Below are 22,667 nucleotides of genomic sequence, written 5' to 3'. Positions count from 1 at the left end.
CTTGATGTATAAACCCCACCCTTGTTTCTTAAACGAGGGTCATGGGGTCACAGGAACCACTTTACTGGGGCACTCTTACCTACGGGTTTGAACTTCAGATAGCCTCAGTTTGGGGGAGTAGAATGGCCTTGACAGTAAAAGTCTGTAAAGAAGGCAGTGCCCATGGGCCCATGGTAGCCTTGATCTCTGCCTATGCAAGGTGTGCCCACCTGAGCACCCTGCGCTTACTTTCAATATGTCCTAGTGAGGCTCCAGCAAGCAGTGAAGCCCCACCAGTCCATCCCCTACACCCCCACCTTTTATTAATACATCTCTCACCCCCAAGGCTTTGGAAGAATGATTCTTGAATAGCAGTGTCGAAAGAAAGAGGCCTTGGAAATGGGTTGTCCATTTCCCCAGAACACTTGTGCAGTTGGGGAAACTGAGGACCAAGGAGAAGAAATGACTTCTGTAAAGTCACGCAGATAGTCAGGGCAGAGCCAAGACCAGCCGCCAGGGTCCTGGACTTGAATCTGCTTCCCTGTCTGAAGCCTGAGTGTCGGAGGGCTCAGAGGGCCTGGGCATGGAGTCCAGGGTAAAGCAGGGTTCATGTGGCATCCCTGGTCCTGAGCACCCTGGATGGTATGTGCACACTCAAGACCTTCCTTCCTTCCATCCTTCCATCCTTTGGCTTCTTAGCCTCATAGTTCAGTGGGTTTTATTTATTTTGTTTTGTTTTGCTTTAAAAGAGGCAGCCCCAGTAATTCTAAAATAACTGTTTCCTACGTTTACAGTGTCTCTAATACTAGGAATATTTCTTTAGTCCACACACTGTTGGTTGAGAGTTCATGTCTCCACCCCGCATTCTGCAGGTGACTATTATCGGATACACACTTGGGATCCCGGATGTCATCATGGGCATTACTTTCCTGGCAGCAGGGACAAGTGTTCCAGACTGCATGGCCAGCTTAATTGTGGCAAGACAAGGTATGGATTATGCCCCAGCCCTCATAGTCATGCAGTGCAGGCCGCTGTGTCCTCATCCCTGCCTGACTTACAGTTGACCAAGTTGTGGCTCTTATGACTGGCAGTTGTCAAGTCCTGCTATGGAGAAAAACTGCGACATCTAGAAAGCATCATTTGTTAGATTCCATCCATGGAGAGAATGCTACCAAGATGAACTCCTCCAGACCTCTATCTAGAAGCTTTTACTAGTGTGGTTGTATAAAAACAAAAATGTTCTGAGGTCAGCAGTCAATATGAGATTGAACAGAGGCCAAGCCCAGACTTTATACAGCAAATGAGCTAATAACAAGAAACATTCTGGTCCCAGAAAGGCAAAGCACTGGCATCCTATACATCCAACTCCCCCATTCTTCTTCTGACCTCTAGAACATGTGTAATGTTTTGGTTTGTTTGGTGGTTTTTGTTTTGGTCTTACTACGTGGCACAGGCTGAGCAACACAAGGAGTGAGTGTATGAGCTTTGATGGTGTAACAAAAGAGCTGTAACAAGTGCAGGTTTTATACTGACTTCTCCTTTTCTGCCAGCAAGGTAGCATCCCAGCATGGACATCCACAGATCTTCCTCGCAGCACAGAGTTTGAAAGTATAGGGATGGGGATGGGTGAATAATGGCGTAAAATCTCACAGGAGACAAGAGAAGAGAACAGTGCCCAAAGAGAAAGGTTGGCTTTGGGAAGAGGGACAGGACGTGTTATTCCTCCAAGATAAAGGGTTGATTGGTTGGTTAGTGAGTTGTGCCTGAGAAACCATGAGATGAGGGGAAAGGAAGAGTGGGAGTACGTTTGCTGGTCGGCAGGGCCCTGACAGAGAATGGGGACAGTTAGGGACAGCAGCTGAGGGAGGAATGGAATTTAACTGAGTGACTTTTGTTGGGAGCATGTTAGTTTCCTAGGAGAGTCATAACAAAGTGCCACAGCAGGGTGCCTTAAAATGACAGAAGTTCATTGTCTCACAACTCTGGCAGCTAGAAGTCTGAAAGTCAGGTGTCAGCAGTGCCATGGTCCCTTGAAGGCTCTAGGAGAGACCCTTCCTTGCCCCTTCCTAGCTTCCAGTGGTCACGCAGTCCTTGGGTCTCCCTGGCTTGTAGCTGCATCACTCCAATCTGTGCCTCTGCCTTCACACCGCATTCTTCCCTTGGTATGTCTGTGTCGACTTCCTCCTCCTGCTCCTCCTCCTCCTCCTCCTCTCCCTCCTCCTCCTCTCCCTTCTCCTCCTCTCCCTCCTCCTCCTCTTCCTCCTCCTTCCCTTCCTTCCTTCCCTCCTTCCTTCCTTCTTCTCCTCCTCTTCCTCCTTCTTCTTCCTCTTTTTTTTTTTTTTGTGATGGAGTCTCACTCTGTCACCCAGGCTGGAGTACAGTGATGTGATCTCGGCCTCTGCCTCCTGGGTTCAAGAGGTTCTCCTGCCTCACCCTTCCGAGTAGCCAGGACTACAGGCACATGCCACCACACCCAGCTAATTTTTGTATTTTTAGTAGAGACAAGGTTTCACCATGTTGGCCAGGCTGGTCTCAAACTCCTGGCCTCAAGTGATCCACCTGTCTCAGCCTCCCAAAGTGCTGGGATTACAAGCGTGAGCCACTGTACCCAGCAGACTTCCTCCTTCTTATAAGGAGACCAGTCATCAGATTAGAACCCACCCTAATTCAGTATGACCTTACCTTAATTTGAGTACATCCTCAGAGACCCTATTTCCAAATAAAGTCACATTCACAGGTTCCAGATGGACATGAATGGGGGCAGGGTACTCAGCCCAGTACAGTGAGTACAAGGAAAGCTGGTGAGCACCGGGGGGCCTGGCCAATGTTCAGCGACATGAACTTGGTGGGATTCAGTCATGCCGACTCCAGCGGTGCACAGATGACAAGTTCATCCCTAGCCAGAGTCAGCTGGGTGGATACAGTGGAAGGTCAACGGACAAGGGAATGTGCAGTTTAAACAACTGGCCCTGGAGTTCAGGCTAGGGAGGGGTGTTAGGATGCTGGAAGTTTAAGGGCTTGCAGGAATGAGGAGTGTCCCAATAAGATCAACAAAGGGTCTCTTTTAGGACCAAGGGACAGATGGGGCTCTGAAGCAGCACATCATCTCAGAGTGGCTACAGCGAAATGTGGAAGTACAGAAACTGAGGAAGGGTGAGGCCAGGGGTGGGGGTTGCATAATTGTTCTCAGGGTAACATTGATATGATTGACAGGGACTCCAACAAACGTGGTTAAAAATAGCTTCCTGGCTGGGCACGGTGGCTCATGCCTGTAACCCAGAACTTTGGGAGGCCGAGGTGGGCGGATCACCTGAGGTCAGGAGATCAAGACCAGTCCGGCCAACATGGTGAAACCCCGTCTCTACTAAAAATAAAAAAAAATTAGCCAGGTGTGGTGGCGCACACCTGTAATCCCAGCTACTCAGGAGGCTGAGGCAGGAGAATCGCTTTAACCCAGGAGGCAGATGTTGCAGTGAACCACTGCACTCCAGCCTAGGCGACAGAGGGAGACTTCGTCTCAAAGAGAAAAAAAAAATAGCTTCCTGATGACAAAAGATCCAGGAACCCCTGTTCAGAGCCTGCTGCACAAACCAGGAGGCTGTGCAGCATGTGCTCTAACCAGAGGCACCGTATCCTGGCCTCCCTCCAGGCCCCCAGCACAAAGCATGGTCCTAGCCCCGAGCATCAGCTTGACCTGGCAGCTAATGAGAAATGCAGACTCCAAAGCCCTGCCTCAGACCCACTGAATCAGAATCTGCATTTTCACAAGACCCCCAGGTGATTCCTGTTCTCACTAAAATTTGAGTTGCACTGCCCTAGAAGTCCTCAAAGGCTCACACAGCTGCCAGCAGCCCCGTTTGTGCAGAGCAGGAAGTCCACCAAACCTGAGACCCGCTCATCCCCTCCTCTGCAAACTCAGGCACCTTCCTACCCTCTTGACCTGCCGGAGTGCCTGCCTCTTCACCAGGTGCAACTAACTGGGCCACAATAGTTGCTGCATGTTCCCACATCTTACCAGACACTAAGAGACCAGAAGGCCGAGTTCCCAGAGACACCACCCCTAACAGGACTAAGCTAAGAGATTTTGAAGTCACTCAGAAAAGTGCCTGGGGCAGGATGGGAGGAGGAGTGTAAGGGGTCAACAGATGACAGCAACAAGCAGGGGAGGAAGAGGTGACCTATGCAACATAGGCGGGCTGGTAGTCAAACAGAGATGGGCCACCTGTGTGGGTGCCAATCTGAGTTGGCTGCCATATGTGCCAGCTACCAAAGCAATGTTGTGGTTCTAGGCATTTGCGTTTCAGGTTTGTTCATTCCAAAAACATGCGTATGTGTGCCAGGTTAGGACAGTGGGGTGGAAGTATGGCTAAGTGGCCGGGTTAGGGCAGATTCCAGCCAGTACGAGTCTTACTTATAAAAGTTTGCTTTCTTAATTATATGCCTCTCCAGTTACTAACTTCCTGATTGTGTGGCTAGCTGGATACTGGACAGCTGGACAGGAAGGGGAAGGATGAGGACATGGGCCCCAGCCTCTGATGTGCTTCTAGTCTGGTTGGGGAAGGAGAGCTCACCCTTCAGAAACTACCAGGGCATAAAATCCGATATCCTATGATTCCCAGGCAGGGTCGTGGGTGCTGTTGCCTGGGTCCCAAATATGCTTCGAGGCTTGGTAAAAAGGATGCTGTACCAGGGGACCTTGGACCACCTGCAAACTGTGCCCTTGGGCACATCCCAAGCCTCAGTTTCATTTTCTGTCACGTGAGGTGATGCCCCACTCCAATCTCCAGCCCAGGGTAGCTGGGAGCATGAAGTGAGGCGCAGTGGCCGGAAATCCTCAGAGAACGTCAGCTGACGAGCCTGGCAGGAGAGATCATGAAGGGCCCGCGTGCATCTGCTAGGCTGTCGTTCCCACAAATGGGGTGCCGTAAACAACGGAAGTGTATTGTCTCACAGTTCCGGAGGCCAGAAGCCTGAAGGAGAATCTGTCCCAGGCCCCTCTTGCCTCTCCGTCCTTGGCTGTCTTCATCTTTGCCCAGGTTCTCCCTGTGTGTCCAAATTTCTCCTTTTTATAAGGACACCAGTCATATTGGATTAAGACCCTAAAGACCTCATTTTAACCTGTTGCTTCTATAAAGACCCTGTCTCCAAATAAAGCCACATTCTTAGGTACTGAGGGTTAGAACTTCCACATATGAATTTGGAGGGTCACAGTCAACCCATAATAGTCCCCTTTAGGCTTCAGGAAGGGCATGGATCTGAGGCCTTATGAAAAGGTTTAGAAATGTAAGGTCCTTGCAGAAGGAATTCCTTTCCAAGGAATGGCACTGATAGAACAGTTAGGAAAAAGAATACAGGCTTCTGGTGACCTGCTCTTATAAATGTGTTGTTGTCCCCTGCAGGCCTTGGGGACATGGCAGTCTCCAACACCATAGGAAGCAACGTGTTTGACATCCTGGTAGGACTTGGCGTACCGTGGGGCCTGCAGACCATGGTTGTTAATTATGGATCAACAGTAAGTTCCTCTCACCTTGAACAGATGTGTTTTACCCAGAAGGATAGTGGTGTTGGCCCAGTTCCAGCCAGAGGCTCTGGGAGACGACCGCCTCCTCTCCTTGGCACTCAGACACCCATTTTCCATGGCGGCTACTAGAGCACCTTAGGGATGTCTGCACTTCCACTCCTCACCTCAGCCCGCTGGTGTGCCTGTCCCCATCCCAGGCCGTCTCCTCAGATGAGCAGGGTCGTGACTTGAATCCATATTTTCCTGACCCTCCACGACCGTGTGGTCACCTGTAAACACCTGTGTTTTCCTGATGAGGGAATGCATTGGCCCAGGCACACTGGGATTTCTGGATGGATTGGCTCTGAGCAGTCAAGAGACTCAGGGCACGTGTGTTTGATTTTCCAGGTGAAGATCAACAGCCGGGGGCTGGTCTATTCCGTGGTCCTGTTGCTGGGCTCTGTTGCTCTCACCGTGAGTCTTTACAATTCCAAAACAGATGCCTTATGCATACTTGATTTCATCTGATTCCGCCTCGTGACTTACGTGACTCTGAACACCCCTGTCACTTCCCTTGGTAATGAAAGATAAAGGCAAGAAAATGTAGACGTTCATAGACACACCCAAGTCCAGTCTTTGCCAAGAGCATTGGCACCCTCACTGTGCTTTTCCTGAGTACATAAGAAGTCCCCAGAGGAAGCGAACTGCATTTCCTTTCTTACTGCCTGGTCCAGTTCCTCTCTAGTGCCAGTAGGAGAGAGATCCTCCCCTGCGCATCTGAGCTGACAAATGGGAGGCATGACATCCCTCAGGATGGCACGTCGGAATAATCGAGGCCTCCCTACCCCACGTGCCCAGGTCTGTGCTGAGCACTTGACTTCAGCATCACTGTATTCAATCCTGACAACCACCCGATGAGGGAGGTGCTATCATTCCCATTGCAGAAGAAATCAGGGCTCAGGGGTTAACTTTCCCAAGGTCACGGAATTGGGCAATGGCAAAGCTAGGATTTGAACCCAGGTTGGTCTGTCCTTAGGGAACTCTGACTTTTTACCCACAATGCTCCAGTGAAGTTCCTGGGATCCAGCCCCAGGAAGCCTTGACTGAGGGACAAGGAGGAAGGCAGTGGAAGGAAAGGTAGAAGGATCAGGGAGGAATGTAAGATAATTCTGTGCTTTAACCCTCTACCCCAAACACACACACACACGTGCACACACACACACACAGAGAAAGATGGCTCAAGCAGACATTTGCCCAGCCAGGAATCCATAGGAGCCTTGGAAATTGTGCTAAGGAGACAAGGGAAAAGACCATGGTGCCACGCTCTGAAGCACAGGGGTCATCCAGCTAAAGCCCCCGTTTGTCTCTAGAGAAGGCCTGGGCAAGGAGGACCACATGCCTATGACCAGCCGGGAGGAAATGATGTGCCTGCCTGGGGAGGGCCGGTCCCATGAGGGTGGCTGCTGTGTGTCCCTGAGTCAATGCAGCTAGGACAGAGACTCGCCCTTTCATGGGGCAAGTCTAAGCCCTCTAGGGCTTATTCTGGTCAAACTGAGGATCATCCTGCAGCACCCCGCTACACTTGCCCACATTCTGGAGAATGTTCTAGGCTTCCCCACATGGGTGTCGCTTACCCGTAGAAATGCCTCTTGTATTTCTTTGCCCTGCAAGCCCAGTTCCCGCACTCTGTCCTCCCAGGTCCTCGGCATCCACCTAAACAAGTGGCGACTGGACCGGAAGCTGGGTGTCTACGTGCTGGTTCTCTACGCCATCTTCTTGTGCTTCTCCATAATGATAGAGTTTAACGTCTTTACCTTCGTCAACTTGCCGATGTGCCGGGAAGACGATTAGCGCTGAGTCGCGGCCCCTGGGAGCTGATCTGGACACCCTGTGACACTGGCGTCCTCCTCTCCCCTCTTTCCCCCACCACAGGTCTCTCCTGCATAGGCAGCCACTGTCCGTTCTTTCACACACTGGAAGGAAGAGCCATCGTGGTCTTTGTCTGGTCACAGGCCAGGCTGCTGGGCGTCCTCCTCCTCCTTGGAGTTCCGCCCCTGCAAGGCTGGATTCGGGGGCCATTACCTGAGCAGCTTCGAAGACCCCTGAGCTGCCAACCATGGAGATGTGCCGAGCATCTCATCTCTCCTGCACACTTTAGTCAGAAGGACTTCTGCATGCAGTTTGTCTTTCTGTTCTGCAGGCAGCCTCAGAAATGAGGTCATTTGTGAGCACGAGATCTCATAGGGCAGGTGCAAAATAGGAATGTTGTTCTCAAGTGTCACCTCCAGCCCAGAGGCGGTTCCTTAGGCAGCATGTGCTCCTGGGAGCCTCTGACTTTTGCTGGAAGCACCCACAGTTTGGAAGGGGCAAGACCTCAACCTGGTGGGGTTTAGGGCCCATGATGGCAGACATTCTACCCCTTTTCCTGGAAAAACTGGAAGAATGAAAATAATTTTTTTCTGTGGAAGAGAGAAAATGAGTGAATATTCTTCTCACTTTTATTGATGCATTCAGAGAATAAGCAATGAAATATTAAAAAATGAAACATCATATAGGTCATCATACTTGAAAACTATCATTCCATATGAAAGGATCGTGATACACACCAAAAAAGTAATGATCGTAAAGACACAAATCCTCTGTACGCCATCTTGCATTGGCACTGAGGTGTTTGGTTTGGAATAGGGAAAAAGGTAAGAGACTAACGTGGAAAGGTGCTAACTCAGAGACTGGAGATTATAGTTTACAGCTGTACTTTCCAGATCTTCTATGTGACACAATGCACTGTCCTTGTGGGTTTGTCATTTATTTGTTAATGCTCTAGTTTCAAAACCACCCTGTTGAAAGTTCCAGTTATTTATATGCCCAACAAATTTCATAGCCTGCTGAACTGGACTGAGTGTGTCAGAAGTGCTGGTTAATGACAAGAAGAGAGATTGCCTGAAGAACAACAAACTGCTTTCTGGTTAGCTGAAGGCAAGTGTGAAAATCATAATTTAGAATATTTAGAGCTAAGCTTCTGGAACCACGTAGTTTACTACACGTGACAGGCCAAGAATGGGAGGCTGACTCAAAACTAGATAGAAAAATATAAAATAATTTTCGACCACTTCATAGCTCTCAAATATATATTTAAAAGATTTATGAATACAAACCATTTATGGTTTATGGTTTCTAAACAAGAAAGCACAATTAATTTTATAGAGAGGTTTTTTATTTTTTTAATATTTCTATTGCAAAAGTCTATCCGATTTGATGCACTTTGAATATTGAGATATTTTGCACGGATGAATGTGTGGGAATTACCCATGATGAGGTAAGAGGAAAGAACATTTTTTTGTGATTCACCAGACATCACTTTAAACTTGGTGATGAGTTTAAATCCAGTAGCTAATCCTTTCCTGAGACTCAAAGATCGTGACCCTGGTTGGAATTTCTGACTGTGCTCTTTAGGGCCTCCTGAGTTTCAAAAGGAGGAAGTGTTCGTGCTTGTGTCCCTTAAGTTCCCTGTTGCATGAGCCTGCGACAGGACCTCACCCCCACCACCAGGCTTCTATTTGGGATTCACATCAGTATTAGTATCATGGCTACACCAAGTTCAGGCTTCTCTTTTTGATTTTTTACCTAGAAATTGGGCTGAGTGGTCTTCAACTTTAGGACGAGGGTGATTTTCCTAAGAAATCAGCAAAGAGGGAAGGCAGGGACCCTGTTGATGCACCAGTATAAACTTTAGCTGCAGGGATTCCAGAGCCCTCGGGACCACTCTGTCCCCTCAATAGCTAAGTTCTCCTGGTTCCTCTGATCTTACAGGCTCATCCAGGTTCCAAAGTGCTTCTGTCTCTGTTTTGATTCTCCAAACTGCCCTATGATGTACCTAGGGATTATCCTCCCCACTTAACAGAAAGTAGTGTCTTGGAGAGGTCAAGGGTCTCTAGTTCAATGGCCAGTCATAGCAGAAGGGAGGCCAAGCCCCAGTCCATCACCTCTCCCAGGCCAGCCTCTGTAAGTTGGCCACACTTGGGGAGTGAGTGTGGGTATGACTTTACCCTCCTGGTTGGTTTTTACTGTTTGAGGGAAAACCTCATCAATACATCATTGACTCCTAGGTTCCTCAGGTCATTTCCTAATATCCATCCCTATCCAATGCCTCTATTTTTTCTTGAAAAAAAGACCAAAAATTACTTTTAGCTATGACAAGGCACAGGCCACGTGGCCCCGATGGCATCCCTGCTGGTTTTCAATTCTCTGAAGCCTTGTGTAGCTTTCAGAGCACACGTATCCTAATTACCCTCCTCTTCCTCAGCAGAACCCATTTGAGATTCTAAACGGATACTCTTAGTCTCTAAAGTTGCAGTTAGAAACTAAAATAATGTTTTTTAATATGTAATATGCTCCTGTTGGCTAATTTTCTTTTGACTTTAATGTGCCAATGTAACTTCCTTTAAAGGATCTATGCATTTATTAAATCTAGAAAACTATATGTACACTGTAGGTGGAAAATTCTCTTTTTTAACTAAATATTTTTCCATCACAAGTTTAAAGAATTGCATGATTAATTAGGCTTTCATTTTTAAATTACGCTTTCATCACTACGCAGGATTATTTTATTCCCAAAGCTCATTAGCATGGGATAATTACTCTGCTACAGAAATAGGCAATTTAAAAAAATGAATTTAGCTCTTCTCATTGGGGGCAGAAAAGAAAAAAAAAAACAAACAAACAAACCATTGCACTCAGATGGAAAATGCCTATAGACACAGGAGCAGGTGGTTCCTGTGGACTTCTGGTTTGGAATTTTGCCTCACCAGGTCAAGCGTGGTTAGAGTGGAAGGTGTCCAGTATCTTGAGAACCTGGCCCTGGAGGAAGGTTCTGGGTCAGATGCAATGAGAGACTGGTGATTAAGGGCACTGTGGGCAGGACACAGTCCTCGCCTTACCCACCCCGTCCTTCCTATTACCCACAGTCTGCTGGCCTTCATGCCTCTACCCCTTGTCACCTGTGTCTCCTCCTTATGCACAGAGCTGGCTGCCCTTATGAATTTTCTTTTCTTTTCTTTTCTTTTTTTTTTTTTTGAGATAGCGTCTTGCTCTGTCACCCAGGCTGGAGTGCAGTGGCGCCATCTTGGCTCACTGCAACCTCCACCTCCCAGGTTCAAGCAGTTCTCGTGCCTCAGCCTCCCGAGGCTGTAGCTAGGATTACAGGCGTGCGCTGCCACACCCAGCTGATTTTTGTATTTTTAGTAGAGACGGGTTTTCACCATGTTGGCCAGGCTGGTCTCAAACTCCTGACCTCAGGTGATCCACCTGCCTCAGTTTCCCAAAGTGCTGGGATTACAGGTGTGAGCCACCACGCCCAGCCTGCCCTTGTGAATTTTCACCTGCTCCTTACCCCTCACCTGTTAGGACTGTTTCTTGATTTTGCCCTTGTCGATCCCCTGCCTTAACAGACCTAAGCAGCTGATAATGCACCAAGCTTCCCTGACCAGGTGGGGTGTGTGTATCACCCAAGGGCAGTCCTGCAGACCCTGACCAAAGCCCGTTCCTGGGTGGCCCAGGGTCCAGGTTTCTTCCACCTGCTCTTCCCTGTTAATGGGGATTTGCAAGCCTAATCGCATCAGCAGGAGCCCATCTCAGAGAATCCTGACTCCCCAGGCAGACCGGGATTTCGGGAAGGGTGTGCGTGGTGTGGTTGCTGGATACCCGTCTTTCTGCCTGTCCTTTCTCCTCTCTGAATCCTGGGGCCCCTCTCCCTCCTTAAAGCTGGGGTGGACAGAGGGACAGGAGAGGATCAGAGTTTATCCCCCCTGGGAAAAAGCAAGAGCGAATGAATCCCAGTGCCAGCGGCTGAGGCTGCCTTCCGTGCCTTCCCTCCATGGGAGACGGGCGAGTGGGGCTTAGGAAACTGGAACTGGGAAGGTTCTGGTGCCACACTTTGGAACTTTCCCCCTGGGATTCAGCGGTTGAGAAGCAGACCTTTCTGCCCTGGGCGAATGGGTCCTTGGGGGAGGGGTTGGTCTTTTGTCTCGCATCCCCATCTTTCTTTTCCTTCCGGGCCGTGCTCCTCCCTGGCTGGAAAAAGGTGGCTGTGCTGTCGCTGTGATCCACTCTCAGCAGATGCGTGTGGCTCGAATAAACAAAGAACTTACCTGTTAAGAGTGAAAATCCTCAGAAGATTGTACCCAAATGCCATGCTTTAAATATTCATGGTCTCTCTAATGCCCTCCAGACATGATTTCCATGGGAACCATCCTCCCCTGGGGGCAGTTAGCAGGAGTACGTGGGGCACATGAGGTGGTCCTCCTCTCAGCAGCTTTGTTGCCACACCCTGCCCATAGAAACTTCTAGAAATTTCTGAAAATGCTCTGTGGGCAGGCAGCTCTTGGGTGGCAGTAAGTCCCGTCAACCCCCACCTACCCCTGGGCCTGATGTGCTGCCCTTGCTCTCTCTTTATGTGTGTGCACCCAAAGGATTTCCTGGTCTCTGTAGCTCATCCTGTGAGCCCCTCAAGCATGAAGCCTCCCTCGGGGCTTCTCAAAGCATGGAGAAGGGCCCTTCCTGTCCTTTGGGAAAATCTTCCCCACTGTGTCAGTTATATGGGAACAAGAGTGAGGGAGTCGTTCTCTAGGCCTGTGCCACAGGACAGAGAACATGGGATTCTGCTGTTCGCTTTGAGCCACAGCCTTTACCAGCCCAGCTTGTGTGGGGGGCCCCTTCGCCTTGCTGCAAAGAGCTGTTCCCCAAAGGGCATATCCACAGGGTACAGGTTTTTTTTTTTTTTTTTTTTTTTTTTTTTTTTTTGAGACAGGGTCTCGCTCTGTCGCCTAGGCTTGAGTGCAGTGGCGCCATCTTGGCTCGTTGCAACCTCCACCTCCCGGGTTCAAGTGATTCTCCCACCTCAGCCTCTCTGGTAGCTGGGACTACAGGCATGCGCCACCATGCCCAGCTAATTTTTGGATTTTTAGTAGAGAAGGAGTTTCACCATGCTGGCCAGGCTGGTTTCAAACTCCTGACCTCAAGTGATCCGCCCACCTGGGCCTCGCAGAGTGCTGAGATTAAAGGTGTGAGCCACCGTGCCTGGCCAGAAAAAGGCATTTTGATTTAGGTTGCTGTATTTGCTTCTTGATAAAGAAAACTAAATTGGGACACTAGTTTTGTGCTCAGCTTTAGGCTGGGTAGCTAATGGGAGGATGTCCAGCCTGTCACTGTGCTCCCAACGCAAGGAGATGGGTGCCCACCCAGAATCAGGAGAAGAGGCTTTTCCCTCCCATTCTGCAACCAGGGTGGAGCTATCTTTCCAGAGAAGCCAGCTGAGAGGTTTTAGGGCTTTGGTTATTTTATGGGAGTTTTAAAACTCCTAACTTTTCAATGACAAATGGCTCCCAGGTGCCATCGTCTCTGTTAAATCCTCAAACATGCACAAGCACACACTGCCGGGGACACGGGTTGTCTTTCACCTGCATGTTTCTAAGGCTCTTTATTCAATCTCACGGTGTCAGTGTCCAGTTGTCAAAGTTATGAATCTTCCTCTTGCTTCTTAACAGGGCTGACAGTATACTCTCGTCTAGTCTAGGAACATGTCTGCTGCTGGGATTCCCTGGTACCAGGATTTGAGGGCCATGGGTGGCATCTCTGAGAGCTGAAAATCCACACTGTGCCTGTGGGAAAGTCAAGCCCTTGGCTGTGTGGCTTTTCTATCCCTTGGATTTACAGGTCTGAGAATTGGCTGTTCCTTAGTTATAACCCCAGTGACAAATGCCGGCTTAAGCTACACCTATTCCCACTGTTGCTAGAATTCAAACAGTTGCTTTTTTTTTTTTTTTCTTTTTGAGAAAGGGCCTCACTCTGTTGCCCAGGCTGGAGTGCAGTGGCTCGATCACAGCTCACGAAAGCCTCAAACTCCTAGGCTCCAGTGATCCTCCTGAAAAGTAGACAGGACTACAGGCACATGCCACCACATCCAGCTAATTTGTTTTCATTTTTTTTTAGAGACAGGATCTCTCTGTGTTGCCCAGGTAGGTCTTGAACTCCTGGCCTCAAGTGATCCTCCTGCCTTGACCTCCCAAAGTGCTGGATTACAAGTGTGAGCCCCTGCACCCGGCCCAAGCAGTTGTTTCTTTTTTTTTATTTTTTTGAGATGGAGCCTCACTCTGTCGCCCAGGCTGGAGTGCAGTGGCACGATCTCAGCTCACTGCAAGCTCCGCCTCCCGGGTTCATGCCATTCTCCTGCCTCAGCCTCCTGAATAGCTGGGACTACAGGCACCTGCCACCACGCCTGGCTAATTTTTTGTATTTTTGGTAGAGACAGGGTTTCACCGTGTTAGCCAGGATGGTCTCCATCTCCTGACCTTGTGATCCGCCCACCTCGGCCTCCGAAGTGCTGGATTACAAGCGTGAGCCACCGTGCCTGGCCAAGCAGTTGCTTCTTATGCAACATGTTGGTTGGGACTTGTCCGTGGACCAGGCCAATAAAATTCTTAATCCTGCAGAGAGTCAGTACCCTCATCACCCCATCACTGGAAAACAAATGTTTTAAGCTATCAAGAGAGGGAATGTGCAGCTTTTGGTTTCTAGATGCATGGTTTGGTGTGATCTGGCTTTGTGCCTAAAGGGAATGTCCCAAACAACAGAGCCTTCTTTGCTGTCACTCCAGAATTCTCTACACAGAATTTCCCAAGTCCATTCAGGACAGACGCGCAGTCCTCTTTCAATGGAAGAAGAGAGGACTTTCCCCCTCCTGAAAAATGACTGGAGTGGGAACAAGGCAGCTCTGTTTTTCCAAATAAGTTGTTCTTGTGAGTTTTTTCTGGCCACTGGGCATCTCCGCCCTCACCTTTCATCCCTGCCCTCTAAGCTGCAGACGCCATGACCACACTGTCTGCTTCCTTGAGCTTCCTGCACGAAGCTTGGACCTGGGGGCCCTGGAGACCCTGCGGACAGAACTGTGACTGAGCCACTGTGGCCACTCTTGGGGAGCTCCACAGTAGGGGTTGCTGCTTTGTGAGGCTGGGTCTCCCTTTCAGAGCACACACTGCCTGGCAGGGCGCCTCTGCCTGTGTCTCCTGCCCAGCAGCCGCCAGCAGGGAATAGTTGCTGGTGTCTGAGCACAAAGAGAGCTTTGATTACCTAGAGAGGAAAAAGGCTGTCAGCCAGATGCAGCCAGGCCCAGGGGTAGATGCAGGAGTTGCTAAGGAAGGGTCCAAGCCAGGAGAGGCCAGGCAGATCCACAAAGCCCAAGGGGATGCAGGCTGGGTGTGGTTTCTGAGGGAACCTACCAAATAGCAGGTAGATGGAATCAGAGGACTCTTGTGTCCTGAAAGAACCTCCTTAAAAACAACTAAAACCAAGAACTTCTGGGACTGTTCACACATTGTTCGAGTCACCCCAAGATCGTTCTGGCACGCTGAGCTGAACACCACCATCTTTGTTCATTCTCTCTCTAACGGGCAAAGCAGGATCATCGAGGTGAAAAGTTGTAAATAATGAGTATATTTATCCCGCTATTTATTTTTTCAATAACTGTGACCTCCTGCACTGTGAATGCTCTGTGACATGAGATTCTTAGTTTAATAAAACTGTCATTAAATTTGAATGAATTGATATTATTGGTTACCAAACACTGGCATGAGTTTATTTTTATTGTGAAGAAAAAAATCTACAGCAAATCTAAACCTTTCTAAGAAATCTAGCAGTCAGTATTGTAATGCAATATATCAAAATCTGTACACTGTCAATAAAATAAATGAGCACAAGTTGTCTTTCCCTAAACAGAGCTTCTATTCACGTTTTAATAGACACACACATATTTGCATTTTTGAAAGAATTCTATACACTGGAATAACAGCCATTTGAAGCCATTTCTATTTGCATATTAAGAAAAAATAAACTTCAAAAAGGATAAGGGGTTGCAGCTTTTTAATGACAATGGCCGGTAATAGATGGAAACAGAGCAGAATTCTCATCACTTACCTTGGCTAGCATGAGTGGCTCCAGAATGACCCAATCTTACCTCAGCAGCTTCCTAGGGTGGGACCTGTAGGTGGCCCCACATTGGAAGGACCCAGCTTGGTTGTCACCACCTTAGAAATCCTCAGTGATTTTTTTAAAAGGAGCCCCCACCTTTCCTTTTGCAGTGGGCTCTGCAAACTACGTAGCTGGTCCTGCTCATCAGAAAGAAGGTTTGTGTCATCAGCTCTTACGTCATGGGAAACTGAGGTTCAGGAGTAGAGGTTTTGGTTAATTCCTTCATTCTGCAAAACATTCCTGAGTCCTAGCTGCCATGGGTGTCACCACAAACTTCAACATGCACACGAATCAGTTGGGTATCTTGTCAAAAAAGCAGATTCTGGTTCAGCAGAAATGGGCTGAGGCCCAAGAGGCTAGAGTTCTAGCAAGTTCCCAGGTGATGTCCATGCAACCGGTCAACATTGAGCAGGGAGTAGATCAACCCTACTCACACCCAAGCCTGCGCACAGACGGGGCTTCTTATCAGTCTGCAGCAAAATGAGCACAGAAATCAAGAGAGAATATAAACATTGATAGAAATGTGATGAGTAATTTTGTTGGAATCTGGGTTTTTGGAATCTGGTTGCATCTTTCCAGTAATTTCTTTATATTGCATTACAAAAATGTCAGTCCACAATGGATTAAAATTATTTTAAAATATTGTTTGAATCTTGCCCACAGATAGTTCAAGAAGTTCTACTTTAGATGGGCTAGAAAACCCTTTCATTTTAGCTCATTCCAGTTCATCTATGTGATAGGGTCCTTCCTACTTTGTAACTGATTTCCTGTCTTGGTCATTCCAGTGCATGGGCTTTGTGGATTCTGCAGGCCTTGTACTCAAGGCTCTGGGCATCCCAGTGTCCCTCATGGTATCTGGCACTTCATCGCTTACAAAGCCAATGAAACAGAATGGGTGTCATCCCCCCTTTACAAAGGGGTCTCTAGGCTAGTGACTGTGAGAACCAGCCTGAGAAGCCACGGCCCCTTCCATTGCCCAGGGCTGCCCGGAACAGATAAGGGAGCAGTGGTTCGGCTGAATCCGATCTGCCTGGGAGCTCGCCCCCTCAGCTGCCTTCACAGCCACAGCTCAGTCTCTATCAGCTTGGTTTCTTTGCTTTTTGTTTTGGATTTGCTGTTTGTTTGCTTGTTTGTTTCAGAGACAGGGTCTTGCTGTGTTGCCCAGGCTAGACTTGAACTCCTGGGCTCGAGGGATCCTCCTGTCTCAGCCTCCCAAGGACCTGGGACGACAGGCCTGGGCTACCACACCAGGCTTTCTCAGGTTGTTTTTGATGTTTCCTAAAAGTTGCTCCAGGCAATTGCAAGTTGACACAGGTCCTGGTGCAGGTGGTCTGCTGGTCCTCTGGTTCCAGGAGCAGGCCTCTCCCAGGCTTCTGTCACCTACATTTGCTGACTGGTGTCCACCAGGAAGAGCAAAGTGGTAGAGTGGGGAGGAGACATGGGAGTGGGTTCTGACCTCTCTCGGTCCCCACCAATGGACTCTCTTCCACGACTCAGTCTCCACTCACTGCCTGTGAGGTCTGAACATCCTGTCCTCTGCCTTGAATGTCAGATCCTGATAACCCTGGGTTTTTGCTCTCCTTGGTCATTCTGCAGATTTTAATACTGTAGATAGTGTCCTCCCGAATAAACAAATTCTCTCTTCAGATTCTCCTCTGCTGCTGCTGCTGCTGCTGCTGCTGCTTCTTCTTCTTCTTCTTCTTTTCTTCTTCTTCTTCTTCTTCCTCTTCTTCTTCTTCTTCTTCTTCTTCTTCTTCTTCTTCTTCTTCTTCTTCTTCTTTTCTTTTCTTCTTCTTCTTCTCTTCTTTTTTTTTTTTTTTGAGACAGATTCTTGCTGTGTCACCCAGGCTGGAATGCAGTGGCACGATCATAGCTCACTGCTGCCTTGACCTCCCAGGCTCAAGTGATCCTCCCATCTCAGCCTCTTGAGTAGTTGGGACTACAGGCGCATACCACCAAGCCTGGCTAATTTTTGTATTATTTTGTAGAGATGGGGTTTTTGCCGTGTTGCCCAGGCTGGTCTCAAACCCCTGGGCTCAAGAGATCTGCCTGCCTCAGCCTCCCAAAGTGCTAGGATTACAGGAGTGAGCCATGGTGCCCGGCCTCCTTTGCATCATCATTTCTCATCTCCTCACCTGGCTTCTCCTCCACCTGCTCCTTATATGAAAGTGTTTCCCTGCATTCCAACCTGGAGCCTCTTTCTCCTGCCCAGTGGTTCTCCATCCTGGCTGTCCACTGGAGTCATCTCTGGACTTGAAAACACACAGACACAGAAACATTTGTTGACTTCCGATGGCCTCAGTGGGTGACCTGAGGTGACCTGTCTCATATTTCTAACATCATCACACAGGAATGTCCCTTCTCCTTCTCCCTCTTTATCTTGCATGACTCTGTGCCTGTCCTCCTGCTACTCCCTCTGCTTGAAACAGCTTCTCCAGTCCTCTGTCCTGCAGAGGAGAGCCCATACTTCCTTCAAGGCCTTCCCAGACCCCCAGGCCAGAATGAATCAGCTGCCTCTGGTTTTTATGATCTTTTGTTTGTAAGCTTGCTTCTGTTGTTATTTGGTTATCATTCATTTGGAATGTTCTTGAACAAACTCAATCTGAAATATTCTCACCTGTGGCCCCCACCAAACATGGGTACAATCTGGGGATGTCTAAACTCATCTCTCATGCTGGCCTTTGAAACCTAGAAGCAGCACAAAGGTTCTTTTTCACACATTGACTCATTCAACAAACATGTACTGAGGGCCTATTCCGTCCCAAGCATCATGCCAAGTGCTGGCTGCAGAGATGGAGGGAGCTAAGTGTCCCCCAATTCTGGGAGGAGGTGAACTCAGGGGAGCTGCAGGAGCCCAGAGAATGGGCACCCAACCATCTCAGCAGTCAAGGAAGACATGGATTCAAGCCAAGGCTTAAAGAATGAAGGGTGTCAAGGGTGATGAAGGGGAGTCACGCACACAGACATACATTTAAATCACAGCAAACATTTTGTGATTTAAAAGGAGACAATGAATAACCAGGAAAAAGCACGATATAGAGATTATGAAAGAATTCCAAGTAGCTCAAACCGGAAACTTCATGGGGGCTACAGTGGGCTGAATAATGCGCCCCAGAGATGTCCACATCCTAATCCTCAGAAGCTGTGACTATGTTTTCTTACATGGCAGAGGGGAATTTGCAGGTGTGATTAAGTGAAGGATGTTGAGATGGGGAGATAATTTTGGATTATATGGGTGGGTCCGAGGTCATCACACTGTGCTCGTAAGAGGTGGCCAGGAGGGTCAGAGAGAGGAGATGAGCTGATGGAAGCAGAGGTCAGAATAATGTGGGGTCCTTGAGCCAAGGAATGCAGGAAGCTTCTAGAAGCTGGGAAAGGCAGGAATTGGATTCTCCCCAAGTCTCCAGAAGGAAAGCATCCCTGCTGACACCTTGATTTTAGCCCAGGGAAACTCATTTTTAGATTTTTGACCTTCCAAACTGTAAGGTTATAAATGTGTGATGTTTTAAGCCACTAAATTTATGGTGATTGTTAGATCAGCCGTAGGACATAGCACAGGGCCCCGGAGTGAGAGTGGGAAGAGAGAGAGATGCAGGTGAGGGTGCATCTGAGAGTGGGAGGGCCTCGAGGGTCAGCCAGTGGGGAGCCACTGAGGGTGGCTTCCCAGAGCAGCAGCTGCTCTGGATTCCAGTTTCTGAAGGGCCACCCGATGCAGTGTGGAGAATGGCTGGGATGAGGGAATGGTAACAAGACCAGAACAACAGCCATCAGCCAGGAGCCAGAAGCCCAGAAATGAGGTGAGGCCGTTTGCGGAGAGGAGAGGTCGTCTCAGGGCAGATGTTCAGTGTTTGCAGGGTGACTTGTAGGTGCATGTGGAGGTGCTGTCACCCACAGAATTTGTGAACTGATTATTGAGAGAAGGGGGAGAGAGGAGGAGAGCAAAGCTCCCAGCCCTCTGACAGGGAAGCCCAGGGGAGGAGCAGGTTTGGGGCATGGGAGATGATGAGTCCCATTTGGAATCGTGGCATCTGGGAAGTCTTTGGGATTTGGGCTGCGTGATTTGGCCTCTCAGAGACCCTCATCTCATCCTCTGCAAAACTAGGATGGTGAACCGCCTGCAAAGGGTTGTTGAGCCCATTGTATGAGATAATGCATCCCTGTCACCTGGCCTGGTGCCTCCAACTTAGCCAACACCTATGCATGGCCACCATGATGGCAGGCAGAACGCAGACACTGTGCAGCAAGGAGGAACTGCTCCCCTCAAAGCTTCCACTCTTGTTCCCTTGCTGCCTTCTCTCCAGAAGGCTGGTCTCCCCAGGGCGAAGGAGGGCATGATCTGGAGCTCTTAAAATTTGAACACTGGGCTTGGGCGTGAAGGGGATTCTGGAGCCTCGTGAGTGCCTCAAGCCTGGGTGCCTGGGATGAAGGTTTCTCCTACAAGGTGGGAGACGGCCGCCAACCTTGAGGCTTGGCCCTGGGGCTTGGGGATGGAAGAGGAGATGGGATGGGAGCCTCTCAGACTGCCTTCTCCAGGATTTCGGCTGTGGAAGGAAGAGTGTTGAGAGAAAAGCTGTGGGAAGCAAAGGGGGCCTAGAGCCCTTGCCATGCTCCCCCTTGGGCCTCTGGAGGAAGCGCTGGGCATGGTGGTCAAAGCCAGCTGGGCTGGCCCACAGAGTCCAAGGGAGGGCAGCATGGCTGGGCATGCAGGGAGCCAGCTTCCCATGTGTGGTGCTGCTGACCTGCAAACAGGGGCTGACTTGGGCCTTCTGGGCCAGAGAGCTGGATGTGGCAGAGGGGTCCATAGGTCCAGCGAGTTGCTGGAGGCTGAGCCGGCACAGTGCAGCCACTGGGTTGTGACCAAGCTGGGACTGAACTTCTTGTGTCCCCAGCAACCCCTCAGGCTGGGCAAACTAACATAGTCAGTCGCCCCAGGCCAGGGCCAGCTTCTTGGGGATGTGACCCATGCAGTTGCACAGGGCTTGTGCTTAGAGGGGGCCCACACTTAGAAGCGTCCTGCGCTAGGCTTAATGCTCTGCTGTTGTAATCTGTAATTCTTGAAATCTGTACTTTTTTTTTCAGGAGGGGGTGAGTGTTTTTATTTTGCACTGGGTCCCAAACATTTCATAGCACATCTTCCCACAGGCCAAGGTCACCCATGAGGACCACACCCTGCAGGTCAGAATCTGCAGCTTCTGTCCACGAGGCCCTTGGGAGGTGGAGACATTGAGTCTCCCTATCTGGTCCTCAACATCACCTTGTCCGAGGCTTCACTAATTAGTGGCAACTGAATTGAACCCAAACTTATCCAAACACGCCTCTTGGCACCCCTGTCAGGGGAAGGGCACCAGACGGAAGGCATTGAAGAGCCCACCGAACTAGACATCTGTTCTACTCTTATAAAAATCGATAAAGGAAAAAAATTAAAAATAAATCAATAAAGGGAAACTGACATGTGTCATGAACTTACAATGTGACAGACACTGTTAGTCACTTTCCATATAATCCTCACAAGCAGCCATGGGGTAGGTGTACCTCTACCCATCTTCCAGAAGAGAACACTTGGGCCCAGAGAGGGTAAGAAGAAACTTGCCTAAGGTCACACAGCCAGCAAGTGGGGCTGAGACAGGAACCTGGGCTGTGTGGTTCCAAAGCAGCCAGAGCTTCTGCCCCTCCCTGCCCCACCCTGGCACCCAGCCAACCTCCACAGCTCTTTGAGGAAGCGAGTCCCCATTTGGGAATGTTCTTACCTGAAGTCCCAGAAGCCTCCTGCTGAGTGCACACCTGTCTGCAGACTGTCACCTGGGATGACAGCAGAAGCCCAGGCTGGGACTGTGGCTGAGAAGACCAGTGTGGGATCAGATTTCCCCTCAAACTGACTGGCTTGTTGCCACACCATCGTTTCAAATGAACCACCCTGGTTTATTACAGTGAAGGACACTTGAGAACACATTTGATTTTCAGAGGAAGTAAATATCCCCAAAAAGGAGAAGCGAAACAAAAACAAATCACATCCTTACCCCCAAGTAGTTAGGGAACATCTTTTTTGCCAAGCACACTATACAAGGAAGTGTCAGAGGCAGTCCTGGTCCTCCAAGCAAAAGACAGGCGAGCAGGATTAGCAATGATTAGCAGTTGCGGCACCTCTCAATGGTGGGCACTTAAGTTTTCCTAGGCGGTACAGGCATACCTCGGAGACATTGCAGGTTCGTTGGTGGTTCAGTTCCAGACCAATTCAATACAGCGAATATCACTTTATTATGCAAGTCATATGTATTTTTTTGGTTTCCCAGTACATATAAAAGTTATATTTATACTGTAGTCTATTAAGGGTGCAATAGCAGTATATCTATTGTGAGAAACCAATGCGCATACCTTAATTAAAATATGCTTTATTGCTAAAAAATGCTGACGATCATCTGAGCCTTTTTGCTGGTAGAAGGTCTTGCCTTGATGTTGGTGGCTGCTAACAGATCAGGGTGGTGGTTGCTAAAGGTCAGAATGGCTATGGCAATTTCCTAAAATGAGACAAGAATAACGTTTGCTGCATCGAAGGACTCTTCGTAAAAGATTTCTCTGTAGCGTGCAATGCTGCTTGATAGCATTTTACCCACCGTAGAACTTGTATCAAAATTAGAGTCCGTTCTCTCAAACCCAGCTGCTGCTTTATCAACTAAGTTTACGGAATATTATAAATCTTTTGTTGTCATTTCAACAATGTTTACAGTGTCTTCACCAGGAGTAGATTCTATCTCAAGAAACCACTTTCTTTGCTCATCCATAAGAAGCAACTCCTCATCCATTCGTTTTATGAGATTGCAGCAATTCGGTCACATCCTCAGGATGCCCATGTAATTCTAGTTCTCTTGCTATTCCCACATCTGCAATGACTTCCTCCACTGAAGTCCCGAACCCCTCAAAGTCATCTATGAGGGTTGAAATCAACTTCTTTCATACTCCTGTTAGTACTGATATTTTGACCTTCTCCCATGAATCACAAATGTTCTTAATGGCATCTAGAATGGTGAGTCCTTTCCAGAAGGTTTTCAATTTATTTTGCCCAGATCCATCAGAGGAATCACTATATGTGGCAGCAATAGCCTTAGAAAATGTATTTCTTAAATTATAAGACTTGAAAGTCTAAATTACTCCTTGGCCCGTGGGCTGCAGA

The 22,667-nt window shown here is 48.8% G+C and overlaps 1 protein-coding gene across 2 annotated transcripts in view; it reads left to right on the top strand.

The window, feature by feature from the left end:
* Positions 1–15,230, top strand: part of SLC24A4 (solute carrier family 24 member 4) — a 172,226-nt gene extending 156,996 nt beyond the window's left edge. For both annotated transcript variants that reach the window (XM_003260899.3, XM_003260898.3), the window contains exons 14-17: positions 852–966; positions 5,379–5,491; positions 5,888–5,953; positions 7,178–15,230. In XM_003260899.3, the coding sequence (XP_003260947.1) occupies positions 852–966; positions 5,379–5,491; positions 5,888–5,953; positions 7,178–7,330 (447 nt within the window). In that variant the 3' untranslated portion in view covers positions 7,331–15,230. The remainder of the gene's footprint in view (positions 1–851; positions 967–5,378; positions 5,492–5,887; positions 5,954–7,177) is intronic.
* The last annotated feature ends 7,437 nt before the right edge of the window (positions 15,231–22,667 follow it).

The sequence above is a fragment of the Nomascus leucogenys genome, chromosome 22a (genome assembly GCF_006542625.1).
Source record: "Nomascus leucogenys isolate Asia chromosome 22a, Asia_NLE_v1, whole genome shotgun sequence".
NCBI lineage: Eukaryota > Metazoa > Chordata > Mammalia > Primates > Hylobatidae > Nomascus > Nomascus leucogenys.
The sequence above is the reverse complement of the archived record's forward strand: the minus strand, read 5'-3'. Positions and strand labels throughout refer to the sequence as shown.